At 47.0% G+C, this 27,645-nt stretch overlaps 3 protein-coding genes across 8 annotated transcripts in view; 1 reads left to right on the top strand and 2 right to left on the bottom strand.

Annotated features, from left to right (window-relative positions):
• Positions 1 to 224: 224 nt before the first annotated feature.
• On the bottom strand, positions 225 to 5,402 carry POFUT1 (protein O-fucosyltransferase 1). Its single transcript, XM_075022149.1, has 7 exons — positions 5,175 to 5,402; positions 4,980 to 5,101; positions 4,627 to 4,809; positions 3,892 to 4,004; positions 3,002 to 3,194; positions 2,482 to 2,724; positions 225 to 2,049 (listed from the first exon to the last, which is right to left on the bottom strand). Exons 1-7 carry the CDS (start codon positions 5,329 to 5,331, stop codon positions 1,861 to 1,863), a joined length of 1,200 nt encoding a protein of 399 aa, XP_074878250.1. The 5' UTR covers positions 5,332 to 5,402; the 3' UTR covers positions 225 to 1,860.
• Positions 5,383 to 14,937, top strand: PLAGL2 (PLAG1 like zinc finger 2). Of its 2 annotated transcripts, XM_075022145.1 has the most exons (4): positions 5,383 to 5,491; positions 8,468 to 8,577; positions 10,081 to 10,476; positions 11,407 to 14,937. In XM_075022145.1, the coding sequence occupies exons 3-4, from the start codon at positions 10,214 to 10,216 to the stop codon at positions 12,626 to 12,628; spliced, it is 1,485 nt and encodes a 494-aa protein (XP_074878246.1). In that variant the 5' UTR covers positions 5,383 to 5,491; positions 8,468 to 8,577; positions 10,081 to 10,213; the 3' UTR covers positions 12,629 to 14,937. The 2 variants fall into 2 exon arrangements, with proteins under 2 accessions (XP_074878246.1, XP_074878249.1); XM_075022148.1 differs by lacking the exons at positions 5,383 to 5,491; positions 8,468 to 8,577 and having other exon boundaries at positions 9,783 to 10,476.
• The window catches only part of TM9SF4 (transmembrane 9 superfamily member 4), a 27,928-nt gene continuing 12,190 nt past the window's right edge, over positions 11,908 to 27,645 (bottom strand). Inside the window, exons 10-23 of one of the 5 annotated variants that reach the window (XR_012649337.1) lie at positions 27,324 to 27,456; positions 26,690 to 26,771; positions 26,509 to 26,584; positions 26,074 to 26,157; positions 25,697 to 25,872; positions 25,280 to 25,343; positions 24,564 to 24,683; positions 23,946 to 24,035; positions 22,617 to 23,591; positions 15,016 to 15,188; positions 14,707 to 14,812; positions 13,840 to 14,113; positions 12,903 to 13,051; positions 11,908 to 12,814 (exon numbers count right to left, since the gene is read on the bottom strand). Coding sequence is in view for 1 of the 5 variants with exons in the window: in XM_075022124.1 (XP_074878225.1) it covers positions 23,442 to 23,591; positions 23,946 to 24,035; positions 24,564 to 24,683; positions 25,280 to 25,343; positions 25,697 to 25,872; positions 26,074 to 26,157; positions 26,509 to 26,584; positions 26,690 to 26,771; positions 27,324 to 27,456 (975 nt within the window). In the remaining 4 variants the exon portion in view is untranslated. Of the gene's footprint in view, positions 13,052 to 13,839; positions 14,114 to 14,706; positions 14,813 to 15,015; positions 15,189 to 18,093; positions 18,112 to 21,384; positions 23,592 to 23,945; positions 24,036 to 24,563; positions 24,684 to 25,279; positions 25,344 to 25,696; positions 25,873 to 26,073; positions 26,158 to 26,508; positions 26,585 to 26,689; positions 26,772 to 27,323; positions 27,457 to 27,645 lie in introns of those variants that run through there. The other 4 variants (XR_012649335.1, XR_012649336.1, XR_012649339.1 and 1 more) reach the window with 4 other exon arrangements.

Below are 27,645 nucleotides of genomic sequence, written 5' to 3'. Positions count from 1 at the left end.
AATGCGCGCGCGCCCGCCCCCCACGCCGCCATTTCCGTAGCAACCGGCCCCGGATGGAGCCGGGACAAAGGGGCCGCCCGCTTCCCCCCCCGGGAATGAACCTCTCGCTCCCCAAACCCCCAAAATCCCGGGTTTTTTTGCCCCAACCGGAGCCTGGGAAACGGGCAGGGAAGTGGTGTGCGGCTGCTGGGCACCCCGCGAGGGAGGAAGGAATGTCGGTGCAGTATGAGCAAATACAAAATCAGGTCTTTATTATTACAAAAAAATACCTTTTTTAAAAAAAAACATTTAATACATCATCTTCCCATAGACGATGCAGAAAGGCTGCCCCTGCTCCGTAATGAGGCAGCATCATCCAAGATCACGAAGCTGAGTGAAACGCCGGGCAGCATCCAGGCACCCAGCCAGAGGCCCTGAAACCACCAAACCCCCCAATTTCTGGAAGCCAGCACTGAGGAAACAAGAGACGAGTCTTTGCCACCCTGACATTTGGTGGACCTTCTCATTTAGCCCTTTCTTGAGCCTTCAAACTCCTTCAAAGCTCAGGAACATTTCCAAGGAGGAAAAAGCCCACCACGAAAAAGACATTTAAAGCCCCGTAAACACGCCGAGACAGCATTCTTTAGTAGTGCACTAGAGGCAGCCAGCCCTGATACCACAGCTTCACCTAAGTGGCATTTTTAAAAAAGGAACAGCGGGTTCTGTACTCAGTCTTTGGACAAAAAAGAAAGTCACAGTAATACCAAAAGGCATTGCTCAAGTTGAGTCTCACCACATCGGGATTATCAGTGTTACTGGCACTAAACGGTACTGGGCCAAATGAACATTTTTTGGGCGGCTGTTTCACCATAAGTGAACGCTTCCCACAGCTATCTCCCCTGGAACTAAGCCCCAGACAAGGGTTCTATTGTCAGAAGGATTATTTTACAAGGTACAAAAATAGACAAAAAACAGAAACCATTAACACAGACCTAGGTAGAACGTACAACAACCCCACTATGGCTACTTTAAAAGTCTTTGCTCAAAACCAGTTTCATTCCTACCACAGACCTCCACCTGACATCAACAGCTACAAAGCTACGAGCCCTAAATCTCCAACTCTCAACTGGCTATGAAAGATCTCCTGCCTGTCTTCCTGCAAACGCCTTCTCCCCAGTTCCACACAAAGATGGGCTGAAGAGGCAGCTGCCACATTAAAACACGCCCCCCGTCTCTGCACTTCTCTAGCACCACTGAAGAGATCCAGGTGCCCCACGGCACCGCTGCGAAGCAGGCGTGAAATCACTTTTGACGAGGGAATGGAAACCGAGGCACTGAGGTGACACAGCTCTAGTAAGGCAACAGCGGTACTCAATAAAACCCAGGGCTAATTTCCAGTCCTGAGCTTTACCTTGCACTCCCTTTCCAGGGACTGTGATATTCCTGGCAATACTTTGCACTTAAAAAGAACTTATGGTCAGTTTTGGACAAGAAGCTTCACAACATCTCCAGGTAAATCTTAAATTTAACGGAAAAAAAAAAATGGAGAAAAGGAAATCTGAGCAGCTGCTTCATCATGATTGCTGGTGGACCCCAAATAGTGAGAATGGAGAGCTATATATGCTACATCTTAAAAATTATATATAGTTTATAGTTTCCTATAAACTACATGATTTAAAATTTCTTTTCTGTCTGACCTCATGCTGGAAATGTCAGACAGAACAATCTAGAAGCAATTGTGAGGAGTATCACAGGGCTGAAGCAGGTCTGCGGCAGCCTGGCAGCGTGCTCTGCACGCAGGATGCCATTAGCACCGAGCGGTCTCTCAGCAAGGTACCAAGCTCAGAGCCCTGAGAACTACGGAGCCGGCTCCTCTTTTGGTCAGAATTCATCCCGTAATCTTGGTGGGTGGTCCATGCCAAAAAACGAAGAGGGTCTTCCATGCACGTCGCGCTCTCTTTTCACAAAGGCAGTAAACGAAGAGACACAGTTCCCAATAAAATGATCAGACTGGCCAAGAACATACAAATCAATCTGAGGCACTTCCGGCTGCAAGCTTACAACCTTGACCTGTGGAGAAACAAGGAAAGTGGATGAATCCAGTCATCTATTATTACAATCCAAATGTCTTGGCATAATATTAAAAATGGGAATATACAATAAAAAGAGAGTGGATTCTGCCTTAAGTTGCCCTATAACTCATTTATGAATAGATAAATGTCAAAACATTTTTGAAAATCACTTAGGTTTATTTAATTGAAGTCTTTTTCAAGGAGAAATTTACTACCATGCAGGATAATGCTCTTCAACCTCTAGGAAAGGAAGAGTTTTACAGTATAATTTTTATTGCTATGAGTAAAATTTACTTTGAGATGCCAATATTTGTCTGTGAATAACATATTACACAACTGCCTGCCTGCCGTCCGTGGCAGCAACAGGCCAGAATCCAAGGAAGGTTTTTATTAAAGCACTCCTGCCAGAACGGGTTTCTGAAAGACCTACCTTTCCTTGGAAGAACTGCTGTATTTCCGTCGTATAGGGCTCAGAATCAGTAGCAATATAAACAGATTTAGCTTCTGTCTTTTCCACCCAGAGCTTGAGAGCACGCTTGATCTCTTTGAGGTCTGGCAGGCACATGTCCATGGTAAGAGGGACCGCAGCGCTTCGGTCATAGCCCACGCACTGAGGTGAAGCCATGAAGTGCGGCCCAGCCGTCCCGTCCTTTAACATATTGCAAGCATTTTTCTATTGGAAGAAGAAAAGAGAAAATACCACATTTGAACGGCAACAGTGTGAGAAAACACCACCACGTCCCCCGCCACTGCCAGCAGCGTTACAGCCTGTTTGAAAGAGGAATCCCAACGGCATTGCTGACACACAGCGAGTTACTGAATGCCAGCAGGGTTCGGGCTGCCACCCCAGAAGGACAGCCCCAATTCGCGCAGCTTCTTCCACAGAGCTTTAGCCACTATCTATAGCAACTGCACAGGCTACAGCAACCAGCCTCACACAGAAGCCGTACCCAGTCTGAGCCAATCCTCAGATGAATTCCTACGTAGGGCCTGACCAGCAGAGAATGAATATAGGCTTCTCCTTTCTTCACCATTTCATCAGACCACACGATATACTTATGGAGGGGCCGGTGCTCCTCTAAGACTGGAAACTGGGCTGGAGCTCCAGGTAAAGCGAGTACAGGGTGCTCAGAGGGTGAAAACCTAAGGAAAAAAAACAAACAAACAATCTGAAACACCACATAACCTTCCATGCATCACCTTGCACAAAGACTGCCACAAAGGTTAGAATGGAAACTATGAACACACTGAAATATGCAGCATCTATTGCTCCAAATTTAGATCAGCTTTAACTATTTTGCCATCTGAACACGACATTGAAGAAAACTCTGGCACTGCATTTTACCTCAGACCTTGTATTTGACAGGCAAAAAGGCTTAAGAATCTCATATACATAGCGATGAGCTACCAAGCAATGAGAGCTTACGCTTTCACCTCAGACTAGAGCAATTCTGTCACCGAAACTTACTGACATGATACCACTAAAGTCGCTTGTAGCTCTGAAAACATGAGGTAATCAGCAAAATACAGTTCATGATCAGCAACCGAGACCCAAATTCTTTTTGAAGAATAATTACATATGTAGCCAATAAATACTGTAACTAAATATTACTGGCTCAGAAATCAATCAGGCTAACAGAGTTCACGCCTAATACTGCCCACAGGAAGAGGATGCTCAGAGAATATTTAATGGAAAAAGCATAAAAATTTTTAATTATATTGCTAACTAGCCACTTCAGTCTCTCCCCCAAAATGCAAAGGCTTTACACAGTGACTAGCAGAACTGTTTTTGTGAGTTATTCTCTAGTTGCATGCCAGCACTTTTCCATCGTCTCGCTACCTTTGAATCCAATGGTCCTTGTATGCAGAACTGAAGGAGATTCCCTTGAAGAGCTCAGACTTGTCAAAATTCACTTGGAACTGATCCCAGAAGGGACCAAATGGATTTCCGTCCTGCAAAGGAGAGACAAGTGTTCATTCGGTGCATACACAGAACCTGAACGGCAGACCTAGCAAGATCCTGTGGAGCAAAGCTGAAGAGCTTTTCTGTTACAGGAGGAAAGCAGACCAAATACAGCAGCCTGTTTGTCACATATCGGCTCCACAGGAAGGAGAGAGTGAAACGCATTAAGGAAAGTTAACTGAGAACTAATGCAAAGGCTGTCTTACAAGAACAAGAACAGCACAGCTCTCAAACTTGCATTTAAAAGAGATTGCTTTAAAACCAGGTGAACAACTGCACCACAAATGGGAAACGGGCAGAGACCAGTAGAAGATAAGCTACAGATCTGTTCTCCTTGCGCTCACAATCAAGTCTGAAGCGATAACACCTACTCACACAGACCATCTTCCTGAACCCCCAGCATTTGCTGACAAAGAAAAGCACGAAGGCACCCCAAGCCACACCGATAAGCAGTGAAAGCAACGATAAGCAGTGAAAGCAACGTCACACAGACTGATTTGGGGTGGATAACTCCTAAGTTTGCAATCAATGGCGACCTGAAAGAGCCGGTCACTCCCTTTGGAGCGGCACCAGGCTTAAACTGCGCCCGTGGGGCATGCAGGAGGAACTCACCTTCATGGGACAAGTGCTTTTGTCAGCACTTCTCTGAGCCGCCGCTTCGAAGCAGTAAGCCACTCGCTTGCCAGGAGGCCAGTGAACGGGTGCCAGCTTCTCCATGAAGTCCTCCAAGCTGATAACGCGGTGATACTGCAGGAGCGGCTCCAGCTTGAAGTGCTCCGTGTAGGGGACGTGCAGCTGGGGAGGACAGGGCCCGCCTCGCTCACCGGCTGCCGGTAACGCAGAGCAGAGCCCCGGCGAGCGAAGCTTCCCTTCCCCGGGCCCCGCACCTCACCTCCCCCCCGGGAAAGACCACGACCCTCTGCCCGCCGCCCCCTCCCCGCCCGGCCCCCCGGGGAGGGTCTCACGTTGGTGTAGGGCGGGCGGTGGTGGCGGTACTCGATCCACGGCGGCACGGCCAGGGTCCGGTTGAGATCGCGGGCGAAGGCCAGGGCTCCCAAGAAGTGTTCGGCCTGGTTCCCGAACCGGCCTGCAAGAGAGGCGAGAGCGGGGCTCAGCCGGGGCCTCCGCCGGGGGCTCCGCGCCGGGCGGGAGAGCCTCACCCATGCAGGGACAGTAGAGCAGGTAACCGGCCGGGTCCCAGGCGGGCGCCGCGCCCCCTCCTCCCGCCGCCATCACCAGGAGGAGGAGGAAGAGGAGGACGAGGACCGGCGGCGCCGCCATGACTGCTCGGCGGAGGTCAACGAGAGGCGGCCCCATCCCGGCATGCCCCGGGGCCCGCAGAGAACGGCCTCTCTAGCGGGAAGCGGCCACCATCGAGGCGGAAGCGGGAGAGCGACGTCACTCCCACAATGCCCCGCACAATGGGGCCGCCGGGGCCTGGGCCGGAGCCGCGCCTGGCGGGGCCCGGGGGAACGGGGTGAGTGCGGGGGGGTAGAGGGAGGGGGGCGGCAGCGGAGGAAGGGGGGCGAGGGGCGGCGTCACAGCGGTATCCTCCCTCCCCTCGGCGGCGGGGTCCCCTCGGGGGGTGGAAGAGGAGGGGGGGGGCGTAGGCCGGGCCCGCCTCTCCCTCCCCTCACGGCTGCGCCATGGTAACGGGGGGGCGGCACGTGTGCTCCCGCTGGCACCGGCCCGGCTGCATCCACGGACCTTTCCCCGGTGGCGGGGAGGGGGGGGGAGAGAGGGCTCCCGTTTCCCTCTCGGTGCAAGCAGCACGGCCGCGCTCTGTCGTGGCGGGGGGGACTTTGCAGCCACTTTGGGGCCGAGTGGGTGAAAAAAGCGGGGTTTCTGTGGCATAAATAAATCATCCCGGAGCCGTGTTGGCGTTTGGGGCTTTCCCGGTGGTGCAGGGAATGGGTTTGGGCTTTTAAAATCCCGTGTGTTGTCATGTCAGGAAAGTGGAGAGGGAAAGAGGAGCTCGGTCAGGTGGGAAAATCATCTTGCAGGGGTGGTGTGTCTGGTTACATCCCATAGGAAAGGTGCAGCAGCTTTTCCCTGGTCTTTAAAAGTAAATGCAAGCTTTACACAGGAGTTTTTTCCAAAATCTGTAAGGGATCAAGTGGGGGAAACCGATACTGAGCCTTGAGCAGCTCAACTAGAAAAATGAACCTGTTGGGATGTAAAAACCTACATACTTAGAAACGGCCAAAGCCACTCACGGTAAGAAAATAATGGTTTTCAGAGGGGAAATCAGGGAATCATAATGACATATGAGTTGGTGTTTGTGACTGTAGGAAAACTGTAAAGAAAGGGTCAACGCAAGATGTGTAGGGAGGTAGGAGAATGATTTTTACATCCAGGTGTGGCATTGGCAAGGCTGGTACTCTGCATCTAGGTCTGGTATCCACTTTTGCTTCCTTATAATTAAAAAAACAGTATTGGAAAGTGGTAGAAGGTGTAGAAAAGTCACAAAGTGATCTGAGGTCTGGAAGCAGAGCCTCACAGTCAGGGATTGGAGCTGGTCTTGATTAGAACACCGTAAAGATTTTGTTACGCTGTGTGGGGTCTTTTGAAAGACCTGCTCTGAGGGATGTTGCTGCAGCAGTTTAAGGTGTTATGGTCACTGATCATCACGTAGGAAGGTCAATAAATGCATGAGTGCACCCGTGTGCTGTCCGGGCCGGTGCCAGGCCTGACACTGCAGCCGGGATCGCTGCAGAAGGTGGGTTTGGGGCAGGCGCGACACCAGGCTGAGGCTGAGTGCCCATCATGGATTCTGGCCTCTGCTTTCTGCCACGTAGCTGGTACCTTCCGCTTGAGCAAGTTTAAGCTTTAACAACTTAAAATAGCTTAGCAAACCTGAGTGGGTGACTGATCAGGCTGGGGGAGGAAAAATTTAAAAAGAAGTTACTTTTCAGCTGGGTAAGTTCCTTCAGCAACACCACTGTGCAGCTGTAAAACAGCTGGGCCAGTGCAGTGCACAAGCAGGTGGTAAGGACTGAGGGGACGCAGGAGTTCCTAGGCCAACTTCTTTGTCCCTGCAGGAAGAAAAGTGACAGTACTGGAGCAGCTCCTTAGCAAAGGCACAGCGGGACTCAGCAGGCAGAAGCCAAGGACAGCGAAATTCAAATCAGACACAAGAGATGCCCTTTAGAAAAGAGAAACCGCAACTCCACAGTCCAGGGGCTGGTCAGGCAGCCTGCCAGGCCCTGTGTCCCTGCCTCCCACTGCCGCTGCATACCTGCTCTGGCCAGATCAGACAGCTTTGCTGTTGGTCTGGTCAGAGAACTCATCCAGGCTCCTTTTTATGTTTTCCTGATTATTTTTAACCTGGGCAGTTCCCCAGTCTGGTTCCCAGCCTAGGTCACAAGGTTTTCCTGCACAGCCAGGGAACCGTGCTCTGTGTCACAGGAGTGACTTCAAGGGGCAGAAACTGCAGAAATGCTGTATCATTGAACCGTACTTTGAGAAGGATTAAACAGTGGGACAAACTGTCAAAGCAGGTGGCGGACTCTATCCTAGGGACTTTCTGCGAAGGCTGAGAGCTTTTTTGTACTGTGTACCAACGCAGAGATACTTCATTGTTTTCTGTACAATGACAAGTGGCTGGAATCTCATACATAGCATATGATCCATCAGCTTATATGAGCTCTTCTAGCTTGAATTTGCACAAAACCTGATGACTGTAGTAATGAAATATGTCACATAAGTTGGCAGCCAGTGGGAATCCAGCTCTCAGGTGGGTTGTCTTTTTTTCCAGCTCTGTGTTCACCCCGCCAGCCTCTTAACCTCTGTAGAACTGAAGCAGAAGATTCATCTGGTGATGAGGGTTTTCTGTAAGCAATTTAGCTGAGATTTCTGGAGCTGCATAGGCTAGACATATTTTTCAAGGACTAGTACAAAACTTTCTAAGATAACCAGGTTTCCCAGTGCTGGTACCAATGCCGTGACATAAAAGATGTTCTCTGAGCAAATGTACGTGAAGTGTTTCCACACAGCGGTGACTGTTTCTGGTAGCTCGAGTTACAATGAACAGGGAGCACATTGGAAATGTTCTTGTTACTAAGAAAACTGATTGATTTTTTTTAAAAAATGTAAATATCTAGATCATGCAAAAAGTCTTCTAGCCAAGCATGAATTTTGTTGTTAAGCTTCCATGGCTACTGTGTTTCAGTGATACTGTGCAAGACCCTCATCTTGTTTTTTCTTTCTTATTCTGCAGCTGTCAGAGTGTCCTAGGACATGCATTTAGATTTAGACACAGACCCAAACAGGTAGATAGGTTTTTCTTGCTAGACCTTTACAATTTTAAAGGAAAGTTGGTGAAATTTTACAATAATCAATTACAGACATTACCATATCTTAACTCATTTGTATTTGGGTTTCTGCTCTGAAGGCTATAGGTTATGTGCCTTACTGTTAAAGATAGCAGAATTCAAGCTCTGTCTTCTTTCAGGTAGCTTTGAAACTGGCACAGATGGCTGAGCTTGTTCAGAGGGAAAGAAGCAACTACTTGGCGAAAGTGACAGAGACTCCCGGAACACGTGCACAGCTCTGAAGCAGGAGGTAGAGAACACTTATCTTTTCCGGCACACATCTCATACAGAGGTGAAATATTCACAGTCTTAGACACGTACAAAGGAAGACTGCTCTGAAATGCAGGACTCCTGCACCCTGAGGGGTAGGAGCAGCCATCACATCACACTGGGTTGTACCAAAATGGCACCTCAGCAATTCTAGTCCTTTATTGTTCTGCTCTGCCCGAGTAGATTCAGCCTGCACAAAACTGAATTCTGTTCTTAACAGACATTTCCAAACCTCAGAGTGACACGTTTTCTTGGAGTCACCCCGTTTCCCAGTGTTTTCCATCCTGAGGGAACCATTCATGGTACTGTGAGTGGTGGTGTAGTTACAGTTATTGTTATTTCAGCTATTCATAACGTTCAGTGGTGCACTTTCTTAATGGGGGGTGGTTAGTTCCCTCATAGTTGCACATCCTGCCCACAACTGGCACTCATGTTGATGTGCAGGCAGGAAGTTCCTCCCTCTGAAGCAATCATGGAGTGAGAAAGAGCTTGAGGGTTTGATGCTATTTTAAGAAGAGTTTCTCAGGCAGCTAAATTCAGTGAAAGAGATCTTTTCTGAGGTTTTTATTTCAGCTAACCGTTTACCAGTTTAGGTGTTGGTAGGACCATATAAAAATGCAGTACTTTACCAACAAGACAAACACAACTCAAGAACAACCTGCTAAGAGATTAACATAGATTTTCATCAGCATGAAAGCCAGCAGAGCATACAGGAGGTACATTTTGTTGAACAGGAAACAGTTTGAGCTTCCATTATCAATGGATGAGAGCGTAAAAGAAAAAAAAAATTAAAAATTGCTCATTACTGTAGAAAACTTGCTAATCCAGAGAGGCAGAATCTGCCCCACAGTAGAAAAGTGAAAATACAATGACTAATCACACCCTGAAGCAAAGCAGCATCTTTTGCCTTCCTGAAAAAGGTGTAATGTTGCTGATAATAGCAAGTTTTCTTCCCCGGCCCTGTTGACCCATATGTGGTAATTCAGATTGGTTTGCTAGGAGATGGTCTTACTAGTGCACCAGGTTGGTAGCAGAGAGGATGTAAAAAAACCAAAACCAAGAGAACCTTAGTTTCTCTGAGAAGCTCTAGAAGGGATTTCCATGCAAGCAAAGATCAAGACCAAATGAGAACAGACTATGAAGAATATGAAAAAAGGTGTTGAGAAGCAACCCACACGGGGAAAGGTGAGGTATTTAGAGCTACAGAGACATGTGTCTACAATATTTCAGGAGAAAATGCACATAACAGGTAACACCAGCTCTTAATAGTTGAAAAGTGTAATTCAGAAAAAGTTTAACATCATTTTATTCAGGTAACAGGGGTTAAGGGAGAAAAGAACAAAACACATTCTGGAGATGGGAGTTTCGCATGTCTGTGAACACACATCTTCACATGTTTATAATGCTTGTTGAATGCTCACACATGTTTGTGTGCATGGGTGAAAGATGCAGTGTCTTAACACCAACCCTTCTGTGATTTCAGATGAAGATGTTTTGCTATTAAAGCAGTTTGGTCACAGAGGGCTCCAACAGAAAACTGTACCAGGACAACATCACGGCAAGACGCCTGCAGGCCAGAGTTCTGCTTGACATGGCCATGTTCTACTAGACCTGCCATGACGGCATTTTTTCCCAGTGTTCCCAACTGGATTCAAGATGCAAAGCAGGAGGAGGAAGAGACAGGCTGGAAATTAGTCCCCAGACCAAGAGGTGAAGAGACTGAAAGTCAGGGAAAATGCCAATGTGAAATATCGGAGACCTCCTTCACTAATGTGGACAAGCTGAGAACTCACACACTTTCTCATACTGAGCAGAGACCATACAACTGCCCTCAGCTGCACTGTGGCAAAGCCTTTGCTTCTAAGTACAAGCTATATAGGTAGGTAACTGCTGAGTGCCTCTGCCGAACAGTGCTCCCCTGCTAAACGAGGGGGGAAAACCCCTCCATCGTGTTTTTTTTGCTCGAATTTCTGAGAAGGTGGAGGAGGGGAAATGCCCTTGTTGCCTTGCAAAGCAGTTGAGTCCCAGACGTTACCACACTTGGCATCTTTTTAAGCACCTTCCAGAGAACCTCAGATAATACTTACCCTCAGCTCAAGCTGTTTTCTATTTTACTAAGGAGGAAATTGAAGCAGAAAGTGAAGTTCACATTAAAAAACAAAATGAAAAGCAAGAATAGCATTCACATTTCATTAGCCCTCTAACTTTAATCACAGGAATATTTCTATGGCAGTTATTGTTCTAGCATGAAGAAGTAGAGTTCCTGTTTATGTACTGAAATACAGCATAGAATAATTAAATGATATGATCACTAGGAACTTGAAACTAGATGAACCACAGGTGCCAGAGAGTGTAAGACACCAAGGTGAAATCAGTCCACAGTGGCTGTCAACAGACATTGCCACAATCTAATGCCTCCTGATGAAATGAAGCCGTCTCACCAGCAGACAAGCATTTCTTGTCATAAACTACCAAGGTTTTCTTTGTCATTTCCCCCTTTGATAGCCTCAGCAGAGAGAACAGGAGCTGAGTAGACAACTGAAGTACACCTGTGCAGTGGTGATGCATTGTAGGGAGGATGGGCACTGCTGAGACAGACTCAGTAACTGTTGCTTGAAATGTTGTGCTTCTGTGCCTGGAGAGTCCCTGCTGCCGAGGCTGTCAGGGCAGCATCCTTTAGTGGTGATAAAATGTCATCTGGGTTTTTTATGGCATAGAGTGTAGAACACGAGGAAAATTTTGAAAAAGTAGCATGTGTTCTCTTAGGGGTTGGAAGCTAGTCTAAACTTTCCTCCTTTTCTCCCAAAAGGCATATGGCCACGCACTCTGCTCAGAAGCCTCATCAGTGTATGTACTGTGAGAAGATGTTTCACCGGAAAGATCACCTTCGCAACCACCTCCAGACCCATGATCCCAACAAGGAGGCCCTCCACTGTCCTGAGTGTGGCAAGAACTACAACACGAAACTCGGCTTCAGGCGACATCTGGCCATGCATGCAGCTGCCAGTGGTGATCTCAGCTGCAAGGTGTGCCTCCAGACGTTTGAAAGTACCCAAGTCCTGCTGGAGCACCTCAAAGCTCATTCTAGGCGGGCTTCTGGTGGAGCGAAGGAAAAGAAGCATCCGTGTGACCACTGTGATAGGCGCTTCTACACCCGGAAAGATGTGCGGAGACACTTAGTAGTGCACACGGGGCGGAAGGACTTCTTGTGCCAGTACTGTGCTCAGAGGTTTGGGCGGAAAGATCATCTGACCAGGCACATGAAGAAAAGCCACTCCCAGGAACTGCTGAAGATTAAGACAGAGCCAGTTGACATGCTGGGTCTCCTAAGCTGCAGCTCATCTGTCGCAGTGAAGGAAGAGTTGAGTCCCGTCCTGTGTATGGCATCCAGAGACATGATAGGTGGTAAGAGCTTCCCTGGCATGTTGCCTGTGGGCATGTACAGCACACATCTCCAAACCATGCCAAGCTCAGGGATGCCCCATTCTTTGGTTCCTAATTCTCTTCCAATGGGAATGAGCTATCCTCTGGAGTCTTCTTCTCCCATCTCCTCCCCACCGCAACCTCCTCCAAAGTATCAGCTTGGATCTACCTCATATTTGCCTGAGAAACTACCCAAAGTAGAGGTGGACAGCTTTTTGTCAGACTTCCCTGGCAGCCTGTCTCTCTCATCTGGTGAGCCTCAGTCCTCTTCGCCTCAGCCACCCCCCCTGGATGAGGCTTTGCTTTCCAAGAGCCCTGCTAACCTTTCAGAGGCTCTCTGTGCTGCTAACATGGACTTTTCTCATCTTCTTGGCTTCCTCCCCCTAAATCTTCCTCCTTGCAATCCACCTGTATCATCAGGGGGATTGGTCATGGGCTACTCACAGGGGGAGACACAGCCACTGCTTACCACTTTGCAACATCAACCTCAAGAATCTCCTGGAGCTGGGGCCTCGCTGAACTTTGGGCCCCTTCATTCATTGCCCCCTGTCTTCACCTCCAGCTTGAGCACAACCACGCTGCCACGTTTCCACCAGGCATTCCAATAAGCTGAAAATAGCACTGGAGAACAGATCTTTCAATCACCCTTTTGTGGAGAGCCTTAAAAACGCACAACTCTTACTTCCCTTTGGGGTGTGAAAGCTTTGCAAAGCTGTTTCAGACAGGAGGTTTCTGATCTCTGGAGGGAGCACTTGTAGACTGGAACAGCAGATAGCCCCGTGCAAGTCCCAGTCCTGTACAGCGAAAAGATTTCAGCTAATAGACTGGATATATTTTATCTAATTTTTAATCTGTGAATCAGGAGCCGCGCTTAGCACTGACCTTCCCTGAGATCCTGGAGCTGTGTTCCTCTTTGGGAAGGGACTGTCCCTGAGAAGGAGTTGAGACTCTTTCACCTTGGGCTAAACTTTTGAAGAGTCCAGCTTCCATTTCATGTTATCACACTGCAATTCTGGCAAAACAGCCAACACCTCCACATGGAGAAGGAGGAGAAGTCAGGAAACCCACTCTGTATGAAGCCAACGGGGAAGAGGCTGTCCTTCCCCTCTACCTCTCATCCCATCACAGCTTACTGCACCGAATACAGCTTACTCCACATCAGTGTTAAGCAACAAGACCGTTTACATAGTGAATTCAGAGACGTCACCTCATTCTTCTTTGCGGAGCCATTAGGTTAAACTCATTACAGCAAACATTGTTTACACAACACAAATCTGTTTCCGCCATTACAAAAATAGGAGGCACCAGAATACACTGGTTTTATATCTGGTGTAGCTAGAACACTGTTTACACAATGAAGTCAGGTTGCACTGATTTCTCTTCACTTATCATGTTCTTCCCCCATGGGGAAATACACTGCTTTTTGGACCACTTCAGCCTCTGCCACTGTAGGCAGCAGCTTCCCGCGTTTTCTCTCTGGCTATCCACATGTCAAGAGGATGGAGCAGCTCTCACAACTTAGCTTGTTTTTGCAGTGTATGGTTAGAGCCCTTTTAAATATCTCCCACAGGCAAACAGATCGTGCATCTGTTCTGGAAACCAAAGCATGTGAAAAAGCTAGATTAGGAGCTCGGGGCTGGCAGTATTGAGTACTGTCGTACAAGGCATGGATGACACCAGGCTGCAGGTCCCCTCTCCGTGGGTTCCCTTGAGCTGAGGAACAGAGTACGAGTTTCTAGGGTTTTTTACCACAACACTTCAGTGAGGTCAATACCCTTTTGGCTTATCCACAAAGCACTCTCAAGAGATATATTTTTACCTTGATTCTAGGGTGATGACATCCAGGAATCGGGAGGAAAAATTGGTCCCAGCTTCATGTACACTCTATCAGTGTATTTTGAGGCACTTTCCCCAACACTAATAGTTCTAACAAATGCTGAGGGTTTGGGCCTGCAGTCACCCTTTCACGTAGGATTTGGTTCCACTGGCCTTTGTGTTCTCTCCTTCTTGAGCCTTGCCTCTTGAAGTTAAAGTCCTGCTTCCCTTGCTCTCTGCCCCACCTCTTAAATTCTTCCATGGACTTCCTTTACCTACTGAGGGCAGAAGGGTTACACTGGTAAGTGGCAGCCAGCTGCTGATGTCATTTAGCATCTGTATCGTCTCCTGCTCTCATTTTCCTGGGCACTTGTATTGCAGATGGTAACATACAGAGGTAGATCTTACTATACATTGGTGCATGTTTATGAATATAGACATGCAGATCTTCATACCTCAGCATGGAGGAACCATTGTAGGCCAATATAAACCAGGAAATCTGTCAATATTGCTCTGCATAAATCTAGAAAATGCAAAATCTACCTCTATTCTGTTATCTCAGCTCCGTCAGTGAAGCCAGATGCTGTCCTCCCTCATCTCCCCAGAGTACATCTATTTCAGTCAGCGCATACTACTTTCTGCTGAGCCATTGATCCCACAGCGTGACATTAGCCGTGCCTCATTTGTTCATAGGCTTGTCCCCTTTCCATTTTACTCAAGAATTTTATTTTTAATTTAGCTTAGTAACTCTTCCCAGAATGACTGTTTAGTGATCCATTGATTCTCCAAAACATAGATCAGTTGTTTTAGGTTAGCCAGCAATGCTGCAAATAATACTTTTGTATCAAAATGTAATATAAGATTTATTTACCTCAGCAGTATCCTGTGGCAATGATCTCCCCGAGTTAAATGCAGTACTTCCTTTTCTCCACTGTAAAATGTTGCCTTTCGAAGTTCAACGAGTGCCTTCTTGTTCTCTAACATAGAAAAGGTAAATAGGGCATTTCAGCTAGTCTTCTGTTTACCGTCATTGAATACCTCAGGCCTGTCTTGTATTGCTTTTCTCTTTGCAAATTAAAGAGTTTCACACTGTTAACAATTATATGCAAGCCTTATCCCTGTCTTCAGTTGAGAGGAATTTTTTTTTTTGCGAAATAAATGGTCAGAACTGATCACTTACTGCAAGTGGGGATTATCAGATTTATGCAATGCCATCATACACCTTCTTCCGTTTCGGAACATTCAGCTTTCTTGCTTTTTGCCTGCATTGTACTCTGAACAGATGTCATCACTGGAATTCCTTTAGCAGTGGTAGCTAAACTTAGAGCCAGGCATCTTTTTCCTACCAGTAGTCTGTCAAAGAATAAATGGAATTCATTTTGCTATTATTTGCATGTGTGATTTGCTTTCCACAGCTATTCTAACAAGCAGAATTGCAGTAACATTTGTCAATGAAAGGAAAGTCTAAACCAGCAAAGGGAGCGCGTTCAGAGACAGCACGCTGGGCTAATACCAGGTATTTGCACTGGAAAATGGATGCAAAGTTCCCGTTCCACAACAGAGTTTATAATCTGCAAGTATTTGTCAGTCAGTCTAAAACTAATGAGGCTACTTCCATTTGAAATACTAAGCATGCAATTCACAAAACAAATTATTTCTTGAAGCTAGTTAGTGAACAACTTTTGCCCGGTCATAAGAAAAAGCTTTGAGCATCTAAGCTACACCACTTGGGAATCTAAGTTCATTAGGAAGTATGTACATGTCCCAAGCTGTTACGAAACGCAGTAGAAGTCAGCTTAGACAAGCTCCTGCTGATGCAACTGTAGGTAAAATACAATGTTAAACTTGCCACACTGTGAGGATGATTGCTGCAGCACAGCCTGGAAACTGTTCTGTTGCACGTGCAGGACCTTTGTGCATGAGGAATGGCAGCCACTATGCTAGTTAGGTGATACAAAAAAAAAGTTTCATCCCAGAAGCGATTTCGTTTTGTCTTATAATCAAGGTTTAGGGGTGTTTAAGTCAACATGCTACTTTCTCTCCTAAGGTTAACGTAGGGAATAGACTGCAGGGAAGGATAGTGAATATGAAACAGAGGCTCATAGCATCAGTGTCCATGAACGCAGGACCAAGCATTACAGTTATATACAGACATTCTTTGCCTGATCACCAAAGTTAGGGGCTCCAGGTACAGGAGACCGCTGTGAGTCAGCCAGGACAAATGCAAATTAAGCCATCTTTGGAGGCACAAAATACTTTTGATGGAGCAGTATTTTCAAAGAGGCTCAATTAATACGGGAGACAGCAAGCTGGGCTAGACTTTACACCGAGGTAGGGCAGCAGAGAAGCGCTGAGATTTGAGACACTAAGCACCAGCTGTACGAAAGCAAGACAACTCAGAAGATGAACCTGTCAGAATTGACAAAACTCACCTGTAATAAACAATATGCCAGTACAAGTCACACTCTTACCCCACAAACAGCGTACAAGGCAGTCACTAAAGATGTAGAGCATTTTAAGTGCTAAATGAAGGACTTCTTCAGTGGCAGAGCCTTATGAACAACCCTGTTATGGTATCTTTACTTCAGGCAGGCACATCTGTATCAGAAAGATGGCATCAGACTGAGCCCAAGAGGAGCAACTATGGCAAATAATTGCTCAGGAGGGTTTAGTTAAGTAAAGAAGCATTTTAAAGTGTGGCTGACTTGGGGGGCATTAAAGACCAATAGGAACAGTGCAGACAACTAAAATAGAAAATCATAGAGCACAAGTCTGTGAAAGGACAGGACACAAACATGCCAGCCATTATAAGTCAGACCCTAGACTCTCAAAAGGCCAAGGACGTAACATCCCACTAGAAATAAGAATGATTCCAGCTTGCTCGTTAGAAAATACACAAGCCATTTCCATGGCAGCAGAGGGTTAATTCACCTAGCCGGTCCTTCCCAGGCTCAGATTTCTAGAGCTGTGTGAAAGTCTGAAGATCTTTTTTCCCCATGGGATTACAGCTCGCTCAAAATCCATTTGTATGAAGGAACAACATGTTAACTTGCATTTGCTTCCACTGAATTTCACTTGACAGAATATCCACGTACAGCATTTTGACAGACCCCGTTCAGCTGTCTCACAATAGTGCCTGCTCTTTAGCCTTAGTGTTGAAAAATGTCACTTCAATGGGAATCCCTTTTTTCCCTCTGGCAGATTGAGGATTTCAGTACTTTTGTTGGGAGCTCAGCTCTTTGTTCTTTAATTCCTTCCTTGCTGACAGGTGAATAGCAGCTGCTTGGAAGATTTCCTGCAGTTCACTGAAAAATCCCCATTTCCTTTCTCTACCATTGCATCACCTTTGCTATCTGGAAAGAATAACCCCGCAGAGGCATTTTCTGCTGCCTGCAATTAAAATTTTTACAAAGAAATCTTCAAAGATGCTCTCCCCATCACCCTACCTTCTTGCTTATCCTCTCTAATCCTGGTTACTCAGGCTCACTGAATTCTCCCTCGGGTGCCTATTTTTAGTTAATTGCCTGCCCAAGTCCTGTAGATATTCTGCCACTGAAGAGTGAAGTGTTGAATGGCTCAAATAGAACCACTTCATTAAAACTTTATGGGTTTCCATCTTTATCCAAAATTTGCTTCTTTTTCATAACTTATTTCTTGTATTTTTGCCAATTCTCCGAGATGGGAATCACCATCTGAACCTCTGAATACAATCCTGTCCGACACCTGCCTGGTTGGAGAAGGCAGTTTGGTTTAGCCTGGTCTGCTGGACCAGGACTCGGGGAAACGCGGGCTCTGTTCTCACTCCTTATCACTGATCCTGGCACCTCTCGCCCTTTCTGTGCCTGTTTCCCTGTAATGGGCCACAGCAATACCAAGCCTCCCTTGCAAAGCAGCTAAAAGCTGCCCAGGGAAACACGCCATTACTATGGACACAGCTTCCTTACACAACTGCTATTTGCCATTCCTCACCTGTCCCCATTCCCCCCACCACATCTCTGGTGTGACTAGACTTCTCTCAGGTTCTGCTGTCCCTGCTGCACAATCAATGCACGCCTGCATCGGGCTCACCTCCATGCTCTTCTCCCCACCCTGTGATGTACTCACTTCATTCTGGTGAATAACCAGGATCCTTTAGGAATCCTTCCACGTTTCAGGCATTCTGTAGCTCCAGGTGAGGAGTTTTCTCCCACAGCACTTCCTCAGCAGGCTCCTGTGTGCTCTGCACCCAGAGCCATCTCCACAGTTTCACAGACCACTTGCCACTAAGTGCTTTAGACTGCCACAGAAACAGGTCAAGCAAAAATTGAACTGGTGATCGGAAAATTATACCCAGAAAACAGACCACATTCTGCTTCTCGCAAATCTACACCATGAGATTAGCTTAGGTTTCCTCTCAAAAGGACATTTTATTTCTTATGTGCACAGGTAGGCTTGCAGGAAGAGACTGAAGCATCTTCCTCACTGTGTGCTCGTAGCTAAAGCTAGGTCTGCAGCCATCCTTGCCACCAGCGCCTAAATATCAGCACGTGCAAAGAATGTACGTGACATGGAGGTAGCTTTTCTGTAGTGGGAGATCACGGTGACAAGGAAAGTTAAAGGCATTGCAGAAGATAAAGAATAGGGAATTTGGAATCTTTTTTTATTACTCTTAAATAGGTTGGCTCTTCATTTTCAGTTAGGGGAAGAATCCTCAACGTTAAAGTGTCTTGTTAAAAAACAACCACCCCTCATTTTAACAGCTCTCCACCTTCATTCTCGCCACCTATTTCACATACTGTGTCTTTCTTTGAAACTACTATGCAAGTAGATAACCAGCTTTAATGCAGAATGTACTGAGATGATAAGGGACAACTCTGTGTGAAGCCTGCAGGACAGGAACAGCTACAGCATCTCTTGCTCAGCACATGGGTCCTGGCTGGTTTAGCATCCAAGTGAACAGATCACATACCTGCCCTGGCAGCCAGTTTTCCTCTGCAGTTCAGTGTCTTGCACTTGAAGGTAACACGTAAGCTTCTGCTTATGGAACTCACCAGCACACCCTGCTTCAAGATATGACGGAAAATGGTGCGCAAGCCAGCACGTTCAAGCAGAGAGCTGGCACTGGGAGGGGGCGGATTCCATAACTTCTACTAGAAGCCTGTCTTGAGTTTTTGACTTCTCCTTGCCCTACTGAGTGCCTCAGCCTTGACTGCTTTGTGGGGTTTTCCCCCCTCTAGTGATCCCTAGTATCTAGAAACTATTTTTAGAAAGGTGGTTTTTTTAACATTTGTATCAGTGTTTTCCTTCATTGAGGATATTGAACAAAAAACTAGAGATGTTTGCCTTCGAGGTGGTCTGACAACTGGGTGGTTGCAAGGGGGATGGCAGAGAGAACCTGTAGAAGCCATGAAGACTCACCCCTGGAGCGGTCGAGCTCTGAAACTGCTGCTGGAGGAAAAGCTACTGAGTGGCCTTTGCAGCCAAGAGTCATGCTGAAAACCCTCTCCCGGGCAGGGCTGCCCCGGCACAAGCTCTGCCATCCATCACAGGCTGCAGGAGCAGCTGACCGGAGGGCAATATTTGATCCGGAGCTGGCAAACGTCCCGTTGTAAGGGAAAGGGTTTGGGCTTTCTCGGCCCTGGGAGCTGATGGGAGAGATGCGGCAACTCTCACTGGGGCTGCAATTCACACTGTCTCTTCTTGTGCTGGATCTCGACAGGCCCAGTGCCTGACCTCCCTTCCTGCAGCTACAGCTGCCGAAGCCAGAAGCTTCCCATTGTTAAAGCTCAACTGGTTTTCTAAAAACAAGCTTTCTAGCACTTTTACACACAGTGAATAACCTCTTTTAATGGAGTATTTTGGGGGCTGTAAACAAGGTTTTTAAACTGTAAAAATATTAAGTGCCATTAGGAAATGTACGGTTCATCACTAAAATTAGCTTTCATTGTCTTGCAAAATGAAGTTAAATTGAAAGCATTTTTTATAATGAAGTTGTTTATTAAAAGAATTTGAATTATCTGCCCCAGGTGTCTTCTTGGAGGGGAATGGGGTTTTTTGTTTGGTTGGTTTTAAGTAAAGCCAGAATCGTAAGGCAAGTCAAAGACCCAGTTCCTTATATGAAACCACAGACTTTTAAGTTTCTTTCAAGCAAAGAACTAGACAACCGCCCCCAGCCCCCAGGAAAAAAAAAAAAAAAAAAAAAAAGACACAGCACCCTGCTGGGGATGTAGCACAGCCAATACCATTATCTCCTGTCAAGAATAATGTTTGTTAGACAGAAAGTTCTGGTCACTTGGTTTCACTAAAATTACCAGCCCGCGTGGAAACATTTCAGACGAGTACAGCCCCAAATAAGCCCGGCACTTTCAGCTCCCCAGGACTGCACCTTGCACAAAGGCAGCAGAAACAGAACGAAAACTTAAAGCTTAAGCTACAACCGTCTGCCGACACCAGCCACAGAAGCAGTTTGACAGAAATGAAAAATGGTGAAGAGGATCCTGCCCCCTGGGGAATTTCTTTTCAGAACATGGTTTAAAAGCTGACAACCATTTTCAGTGTGCCATTACTTTTCTAAGTATGATCTAGTTTTCATTCTTAATGCAGCCACTGGTAAAACATGCCAGTTCCTCAACAGTGCCTTCCCCCAGAGTGGAGGGCTACAACAGGACAGGACTATGCAGCACTGCTGCTCTAGTCTGCCTAAAAATGAAAAACAAGTTCAGCACGGATTGTCCTGTTGGTGGAGCTGAAGCTTTCCTTTGCCTTTTTTTTTAAGGGGAGAAGGGACTATTCTGATGATTTCTGATTTTCGATTGAAGTATTTGCCTGGTCTGATCTCGGCAGCTGATCAGGGTCACAGACATTCAGCAGCCCCTAACGCTAGCATCCCCATAAGCCATTACCAGCCATGGCTGTGCACATCCATTGCTCTGCTGAGCAAAACATTACAAGAGGAGTGAATTCATTATCCCTCCCTCAGTCAGCATCTTTCACAGACGCTTGCTGCTCTCCTGCTACATAGACCCCCGAGCAGAAATACACAAGCTGGAAGCCAACGATGAAGGTCTGGCTTTCACAGCACCAACACACCTCCAAAATACTACTCAGAGGAAGGAAATGGCAGGTCCCTTCTCAATTGTACTCTCACCTCTGTTGCTCTAAAGCGTTGTGTATTTGCCCAGCACTCCCAGCCTGTCAGCCATCTGACAGTCCTGCTGTTCTATCCGTTAGCGCTACACAAGTCAAACAATGTCTTTTGCACACGAGAGAAGTTGCTGAAGTGGTCTTACCACGCAGCACACGAGAGCAGTACGGCGAGAAACAGATCCAAATGCCTTGACCGGTGGCATTTTAATTACAATATACGGCAGTATACAGGACATGCCACACTGGGAGAAATGTACTGCTCAGTCAAGTTTACCAGGAGAAAAATACTACAAAGAAAACTGCAGTGTATTCCAAGCTCTGCTTCTGACTGAAGCCACACGTCAAAGACCACACGGGTGTTGAACAGGCTGTTACAAAAAGAAAATCCCAAGAGGTGGCTTAGGAGAACCCAGGAGAGCAGGACAACAGGACAATGGCAGATTTATTTACAATAGGACACAAAGAATACATACATTAATTAAAAATTACAAAGAATACAGAGAAAACACTTTGGGGAAGGGAGAGAGATCAATGCTGGCTGAGCCTCTCCACTGGGGCAGGGGCAGAAAATTTAAAAAAAAAAAAAAAAAAATCAACCACAATTTCAGGGAGGGATCTCAAATTAGAACTGACGCAGGACTCCACAGCACGGTTGGCTCGTGCATCCCCTGCTCCCTTTTTCCATCCTTGATTCCTGGCTGATTAGACTGTGGCATGACGGGTGGCCAAAGAAGCTATTAGGCAAGGCTGGAAAGACTCGGTGCCGAGGAGTCAAGCTGCCTGGGAAGCCAGCTCCCCGCAGGGGGCAAGGCCGTCAGTAAGAGACACAGGTCCTTGTGTGAACCTGGTGGAAACTTATGGCAACTGGGGTTAAAAAAAAGCCCCAAACCCCTCAAGGGTGCACATCAGTGCTGGTAACAGGGAGGGCTTTGGACAGTTCTGGGTTGGAACGGTGTCACCTGTGGCAGCTGGTCATCTGGAGACCTTACTGCTTACTACAGCAAGAAGTAAAAGCAAAATTTTCATAGACCTCGCTAAAAAAATCTCTCCCCTGTAGCCTTGACTGAATCCAGCTAGTCTGGGGATGGAAGGAGCCTTCACTGTAACGTGGAACCTTTTTAGTGGTAAATATCATTTAAGTGACAAAAAAAAACAAACCAAAAACTTTAACCTCTTTTAAAAAGAGCTTCCCATAGGCTGATTCAGGCATCAAGCCATGGAAAAAAAGGAGCCCGCTGCAGAAGAACCCACATCGGCTATCCTGGAGGGCTTGGACTGTTTTGTGGAGAAGAACAAAATACAGCTTAGGGGCATACACCTTTTCTGTTCCCTGGAGGTAGAGAATCTAAGAGGAGGAGAAGAGAGCAGCAAGAGCAGCTGGAGCACAGGGCAGGCAGTGAGACAGCCCACTCCTGGCAATGGGAGAACTCCTCGGGGCTACTCCCTGTCCCCAGCCCCTTCCGTACAGCCTGCGCACACCTCGCGGCAGCTCAGGCCCAATACTGCATCAGATTGCTTGGCACTAAAGCAGCGGCGTCGCAGCCCTCTCTCTGCAGGGCTCTGCACAATCCTGATGGGGATCCCGGGAAGGAAGCCTGCCCCGTTTCCTCATGCGGCTGGAGCAGAGCTATTGACAGAACAAACCCTTGTAGTTACCTCGCGCATCCTTCCAGTCCTGTATTCTAGCACCAGCACAATCACGTCGCTTCCACCAGAACGTTACGTCCTGCTGCAGCTGGCTACACCTTCCAAAAGAGAGGAAATCCCTCAGCCCTTCCCGTGGAGGCATCTGAAGCAGCCCATGCTGTCCAAGGCCAGAGGGAGGGAGAAGCGATGCCGAGGGTTGCAGTTCTCAAGCTCTCTCAGGGTGAAATTGCACTTCCCAGGCTCCGAATGGCACCTCCATCAAATTGTAAACAAGCCGAAGCCAGGACTTCTGCAGTCAGAGCGCGCCAGACTCACGCTGGGTAAGCCTTTAGGCTCCTTTTATTTTGCCATAGTCAAGCTCCCTCTTCTGTGCAGACATGAAGGCAGGAAAGAAACCCAGTCTGATATTTGTCTGAAGAGTCTCCCTGAATCCTAGAGCACCCTAGGGGCTGGAAGAAAATGTTTTCACAAGTGTTTCCACTGCTGTCTCAAATCCATTCGTCATCAACATAAAAAAAAAAAGAAGGATGAATTAGCAAAAAGGGGGTTTACTTATACAGAGGGATATTTCTCTGCTAAAAAACTCCCTCAAATACGGAACAGGATAATAAAGTTAAAATGTAAGGTATCTACAGACCCCTTTTCCCCCCAGAAGTAGCCCAGAATCCATGTACACTGTGCCAAAGTTACATTCCAAAACAAGGAGTTATTTATTTCTCTTGTCACTCTCCCACTGGATTTTGTTTCCTTAAAAGAGTTGGGAGAAGATGTCCCCTTCACTCCTGGGACAACACGCATTCAGAGGTGTCTACTTTCTGCTGGGTCTCTGCATCTTCAGTCTATTTTCACTGCGGCATAGATCTTCCGGACAAACATGTAGGCTGCATAGAAGCCAATGGTGCCAGTGAGGAGCCAGAAGGACAAGACCATAAGGGCGGTGTAGCCAAAGTATAGTAAGGAGGGAATGAACTCAACAATATCCAGCTAAAACAGAAGAGGAAAAAACAAGCAAAATCAAGTACAGAGGTAACAAGAGTTAGCTCCCCAAACCAGCCAGTGCCCTCCACAAGGGGGGAGTTGACAAAGGGAGGAGAGCCTCCACTTGATTCATTTTTGTCCAGCTGCAAAGAGATCCCCTTGGAGGTGGGGTCAGGGAATGCTGCTCTGCACAGGTAATGCGGGCAGGGGCCTCAGGCACTTACAGCCTTCTCTCCCCTCTAGAAGGGCTGTTAGCAAGGCACAGGGACAGACTAGGACTAGGCATCCCACCATTTCCTTTCCCAAATCAAACATCTCCTCTAGAAAGGTGGCACTTTCATACAAGAGGAATAACAATACCTTGTTCACAAAGTAGAAGATGGCATAGATCAGCACATAGAAGGCAGATCCTCCAGACACCAAGAAGGTCCTCCACCACCAGCGGTAATCCTGACAGGGTAAAAAGCCTCATTACCCCACAGGCTTCCTTTTTCTGTGTCACTGTCTCAGGGGAGCTGTGACCTTTCTGGGACAGGGAGAACAGCCCCCATTTTCCTTCAAAGGAAAACCACAGTTTGGGGCTGGGGAACTATTTTGTCACAGAAGTGTTTCCAAACAAAGAGGATGAAAAACTGACAGTGAAGCAAAGCCAGGTCAGTATCATAGCACCTGCAACCAAAGAACACAGCTCACCTCCAGCCCTGCATTTCATTTTGTATGTGGATGGAATGAAATAGTTTCTTTGGAAAGAGATGTCAGCTCAAAATACCCTGCTCCCAGCATAATTTCTGATATGAAACCACAGTTACCAGCCTAGCAGATAATCAAGTAGCTTCAATTCTCCTTGAAGTCAAGAGGTGTCACACTCATGAAGCTGGGCCACACTAGATTTCTGCTGAGCAGCAGCAATAACATGACCTGTGCTTTTCCAGGAGCAAGCACCCTGAGCTACTGAAACTACAAATGCAGAAATCTCACCTCAGCACAAAGCTGGAAGTACACCATGACAATGCTGATTTGGGAGCATGATACCACCAGGATTATAAACACCAGGAAGAGAAAGCCAAAAAGGTAATAGAACTGGTTCTCCCAGATTGCCTGAAACAAAGACACAGCAGAAATTTGTTTCCATGCTACTGTGATCAATCAGTGAACGTGAGACTAACTTCTAGCAGCTAACCCAAGGAAAAACAAGGAGCCCCTCAGCCTCATGTAGATAAAACCACAGATCTAATGCATTTCACAGTGTTACTTCAGAGGAATCAGGCTGCAAAAAGGTTCCCAGAGACAGCTCTGAGGTAGGTTGTTCATTCCCCTCCATCTCCCTGGCAATGGAGCAGCAAATTCCTCCCCATCCCTAAGTGGTGAAAAATAGGCAGCAGCTGGAATGGCTCAGGCCTCAGACCAGGACCCCTCCTTGACATAACGTTGCAGGAAGCTCTCACCTTTACCATCATCCCTCAAATCACTAAGGAGTGTCCCATAGACAGCTCCGGGTGTCTTCAGCAAGAGGACAGTCTGAAGAGACCCACAGCCCAGCTCTCTGGAAACAATACCGAGCGGCCTGGAGGGAACCTGCTAGCCCCTTCAGTACGTACAAGAATAGGAGACTGCTCCAGTGGAAGCCCCCTCCCTTTCAAAAGCTTTGCCATGAGAGGAATCCTATTCAGGAGCAAAGTGGGTTAAATGCTTACACTGAAAATGAAGAACAGTTCAATGAACATAGCTCCAAAAGGCAGAATACCAGCCATGAGAATCCTATAAAGCAAGAAAGAAAAGTCGTAAGCAGCACAATATAACTGTCTGGCCATTAAAAGTCCCCTGTAACCACACAGAGCACTCCTAGCAAAAGCTCTACAGTTGCAGATTACTGGAATAAATTTCACACACTAAATGGCACAGCTGCTCCCACTTTTGAGCACATACCACTTTATAGCACCAGTCATACCACATCAAAATTGTCAAGAATGTCTCCAATATCACATTACTCAAGGAAGAACATCTGCCATCTGTCTGTGTCCAGAGACCAGCAGAAGGTGACATTCAGCAACCCAAGACGACTGAGGGGAGGGGGCTTAACTCACCGTATTTCCTAGACACTCATCACTCACCCAACAAATTTATTCATATACCACCTCTGCTCTGGGATCTGCCTGGGAATCTGATTTGTCCGTACAGGATTGTCATATGGCTGTTTGCGAAATCCAAAGTAGTAACCCAGGTAGACCAAGGGTAAGGATATCCCAAACCACATGCAGAGCAAGGCCACCATGGTAGGGAAAGGCACCTGGAATCACACCAAGAGTCACAAAAGTGAGGCTGACAGCTCACCTGCCCTGGAGACTGCAGTCACCAGCCAGACCAACTCTCCAGTCGACCACTGCATCAACACCCACATTTAGAAAGATACTGCAAAACTAAGCAAGTCCCTGACAGCCCAGTCACCCTCCTCCCATCCAGCAGGCTCTGGTATGAAGGTGGTACCTACCGCTCCAGAGGAGTGTTTCCCCCAGATGAAACAGTTCAGGACGAAGCAGATACCAAAGACGACACCCGGATACAGGGTAGCTGTCTGCAAGAGCAACCACACGTTAAGAGAAAACACATGACTAATCAGCCAGATGTTTCTCTTTAATGAGTCCATTGCTGGGGCAAGGCATGTGTGGAGGAAGCATCCCTTTTGCTGCAGCACTAATACGCAGCAGATGGGCTGTGGGGAGGATCTCAGACAATCCTCTTGCTTTACTACAGTACGTGCTCTAGTATTCGCCCTTTCATGTAAAGCTACGAGGACTCAATCCACATCAAATCTCTGCAGTACAGCCAGACTGTGTTCAGCTACTCACAAATATGCATGGAGCTTATCCACATATCTTGCCATCAACAAACCTGGATAAACAGCACAGAACACCACAAGACTCACACAAAAGGCTCCCTTCTTCCATCGATGACCTTTCAGAGTCCGGTATAAGCGGCCAGCAAAGAATCCACCAAAAACCCTGGACAGAAACAAGCCAAGACAAAGAAAATTAACTTTCATTGTTGGGGAGAGGAGGAGTGGGCAGGACAGCACTGCTGTGGGAAGTAGTGGAGGAGACACCTACCCCATGAACATGAAGAGGAAGCAGGCAGTAGTCATCAACGCACCCCGGCTAGAAGGCGACAGCATCCCCAGCATAGCAACAACTACAGAGGGAAAAAAGGACGAAGAACAGCAGCTCTGATGTACGTGTGCTAGCCAGCATCTGGAGAACATGGGCCCGTCCCATATGCAGACCACAGCTGCCTGGAATCTCTGCCTTCTGCACAGACCTCATTTCCTTCAAAGCATAATGCATCCACAGCCTCCAGCACTGGCCACAGAGGGGAAGCCACAGCTTTGATCTCAAGCTACAGACCATGCTTTAGCCTCAATTTCCCCAGAGATTTGAGCAGGTGCAGCTCAGAAGGCAAGGCACACGTGCAAATGTCTCTCAGCCCACTAACACCCAGGGCTCCTATCTTGATAACAGGAAATATAAACACAAAAAGATGCCTTCAGCTGGGAAATGCTATCTAGAAACTCCAAAATGCTGAGCACAGGCCTATCGCCTTGATCAGCCCCGCAACAGGAAGCAGCCTTATGTGACCTCACTCAAGCTAAGGTGAGCGTAGGTTGAAGTCAACGGGAGCTACAAATGTCCTTGAGCATTGTTCCTCTTCTTGTTACAACCACCCCATGCAACATATGCCACTTACAGATGACAATCAGGATCATACAGAAGAGCTGAATTCCAGAACCCAGGAGAGAGCTGAGGATCATAGGATACTGTGGAGGCCTGAAGACATCTCCATGCACAAGTTTCCAACCAGATTCCTCCATGGTATCTTCCTGTAGCAACAACAGGAAAAGAAGGTTATTTAGTTATGATACGCCAGTGGAAATTAAGGTCCTACCATAGCCTAAGAGGTTAATTTCCCTGTATCTCGTTCTTCTACAGAATTTTATCACTCTAGTTAAGAAACTTCTTTCCTCTTGGGCTTAAAACAGTTAAGACCTGAACTGCCAGTGCCAGGGCAC

Source organism: Buteo buteo, chromosome 2, assembly GCF_964188355.1.
Source record: "Buteo buteo chromosome 2, bButBut1.hap1.1, whole genome shotgun sequence".
NCBI classification, from domain to species: domain Eukaryota; kingdom Metazoa; phylum Chordata; class Aves; order Accipitriformes; family Accipitridae; genus Buteo; species Buteo buteo.
This window is presented reverse-complemented; position numbering and strand designations above follow the sequence as displayed.

Coding starts and splice junctions, on each gene's coding strand:
- POFUT1 (XM_075022149.1), bottom strand. CDS start 5,331: ATGGGGCCGCCTCTCGTTGACCTCCGCCGAGCAGTCATGGCGGCGCCG. Junction 5,102..5,174: donor GCTCTACTGTCCCTGCATGG/GTGAGGCTCTCC, acceptor CCTCTCTTGCAG/GCCGGTTCGGGAACCAGGCC. Junction 4,005..4,626: donor AAAGCACTTGTCCCATGAAG/GTGAGTTCCTCC, acceptor TCTCCTTTGCAG/GACGGAAATCCATTTGGTCC.
- PLAGL2 (XM_075022145.1), top strand. CDS start 10,214: ATGACGGCATTTTTTCCCAGTGTTCCCAACTGGATTCAAGATGCAAAG. Junction 10,477..11,406: donor TCTAAGTACAAGCTATATAG/GTAGGTAACTGC, acceptor TTCTCCCAAAAG/GCATATGGCCACGCACTCTG.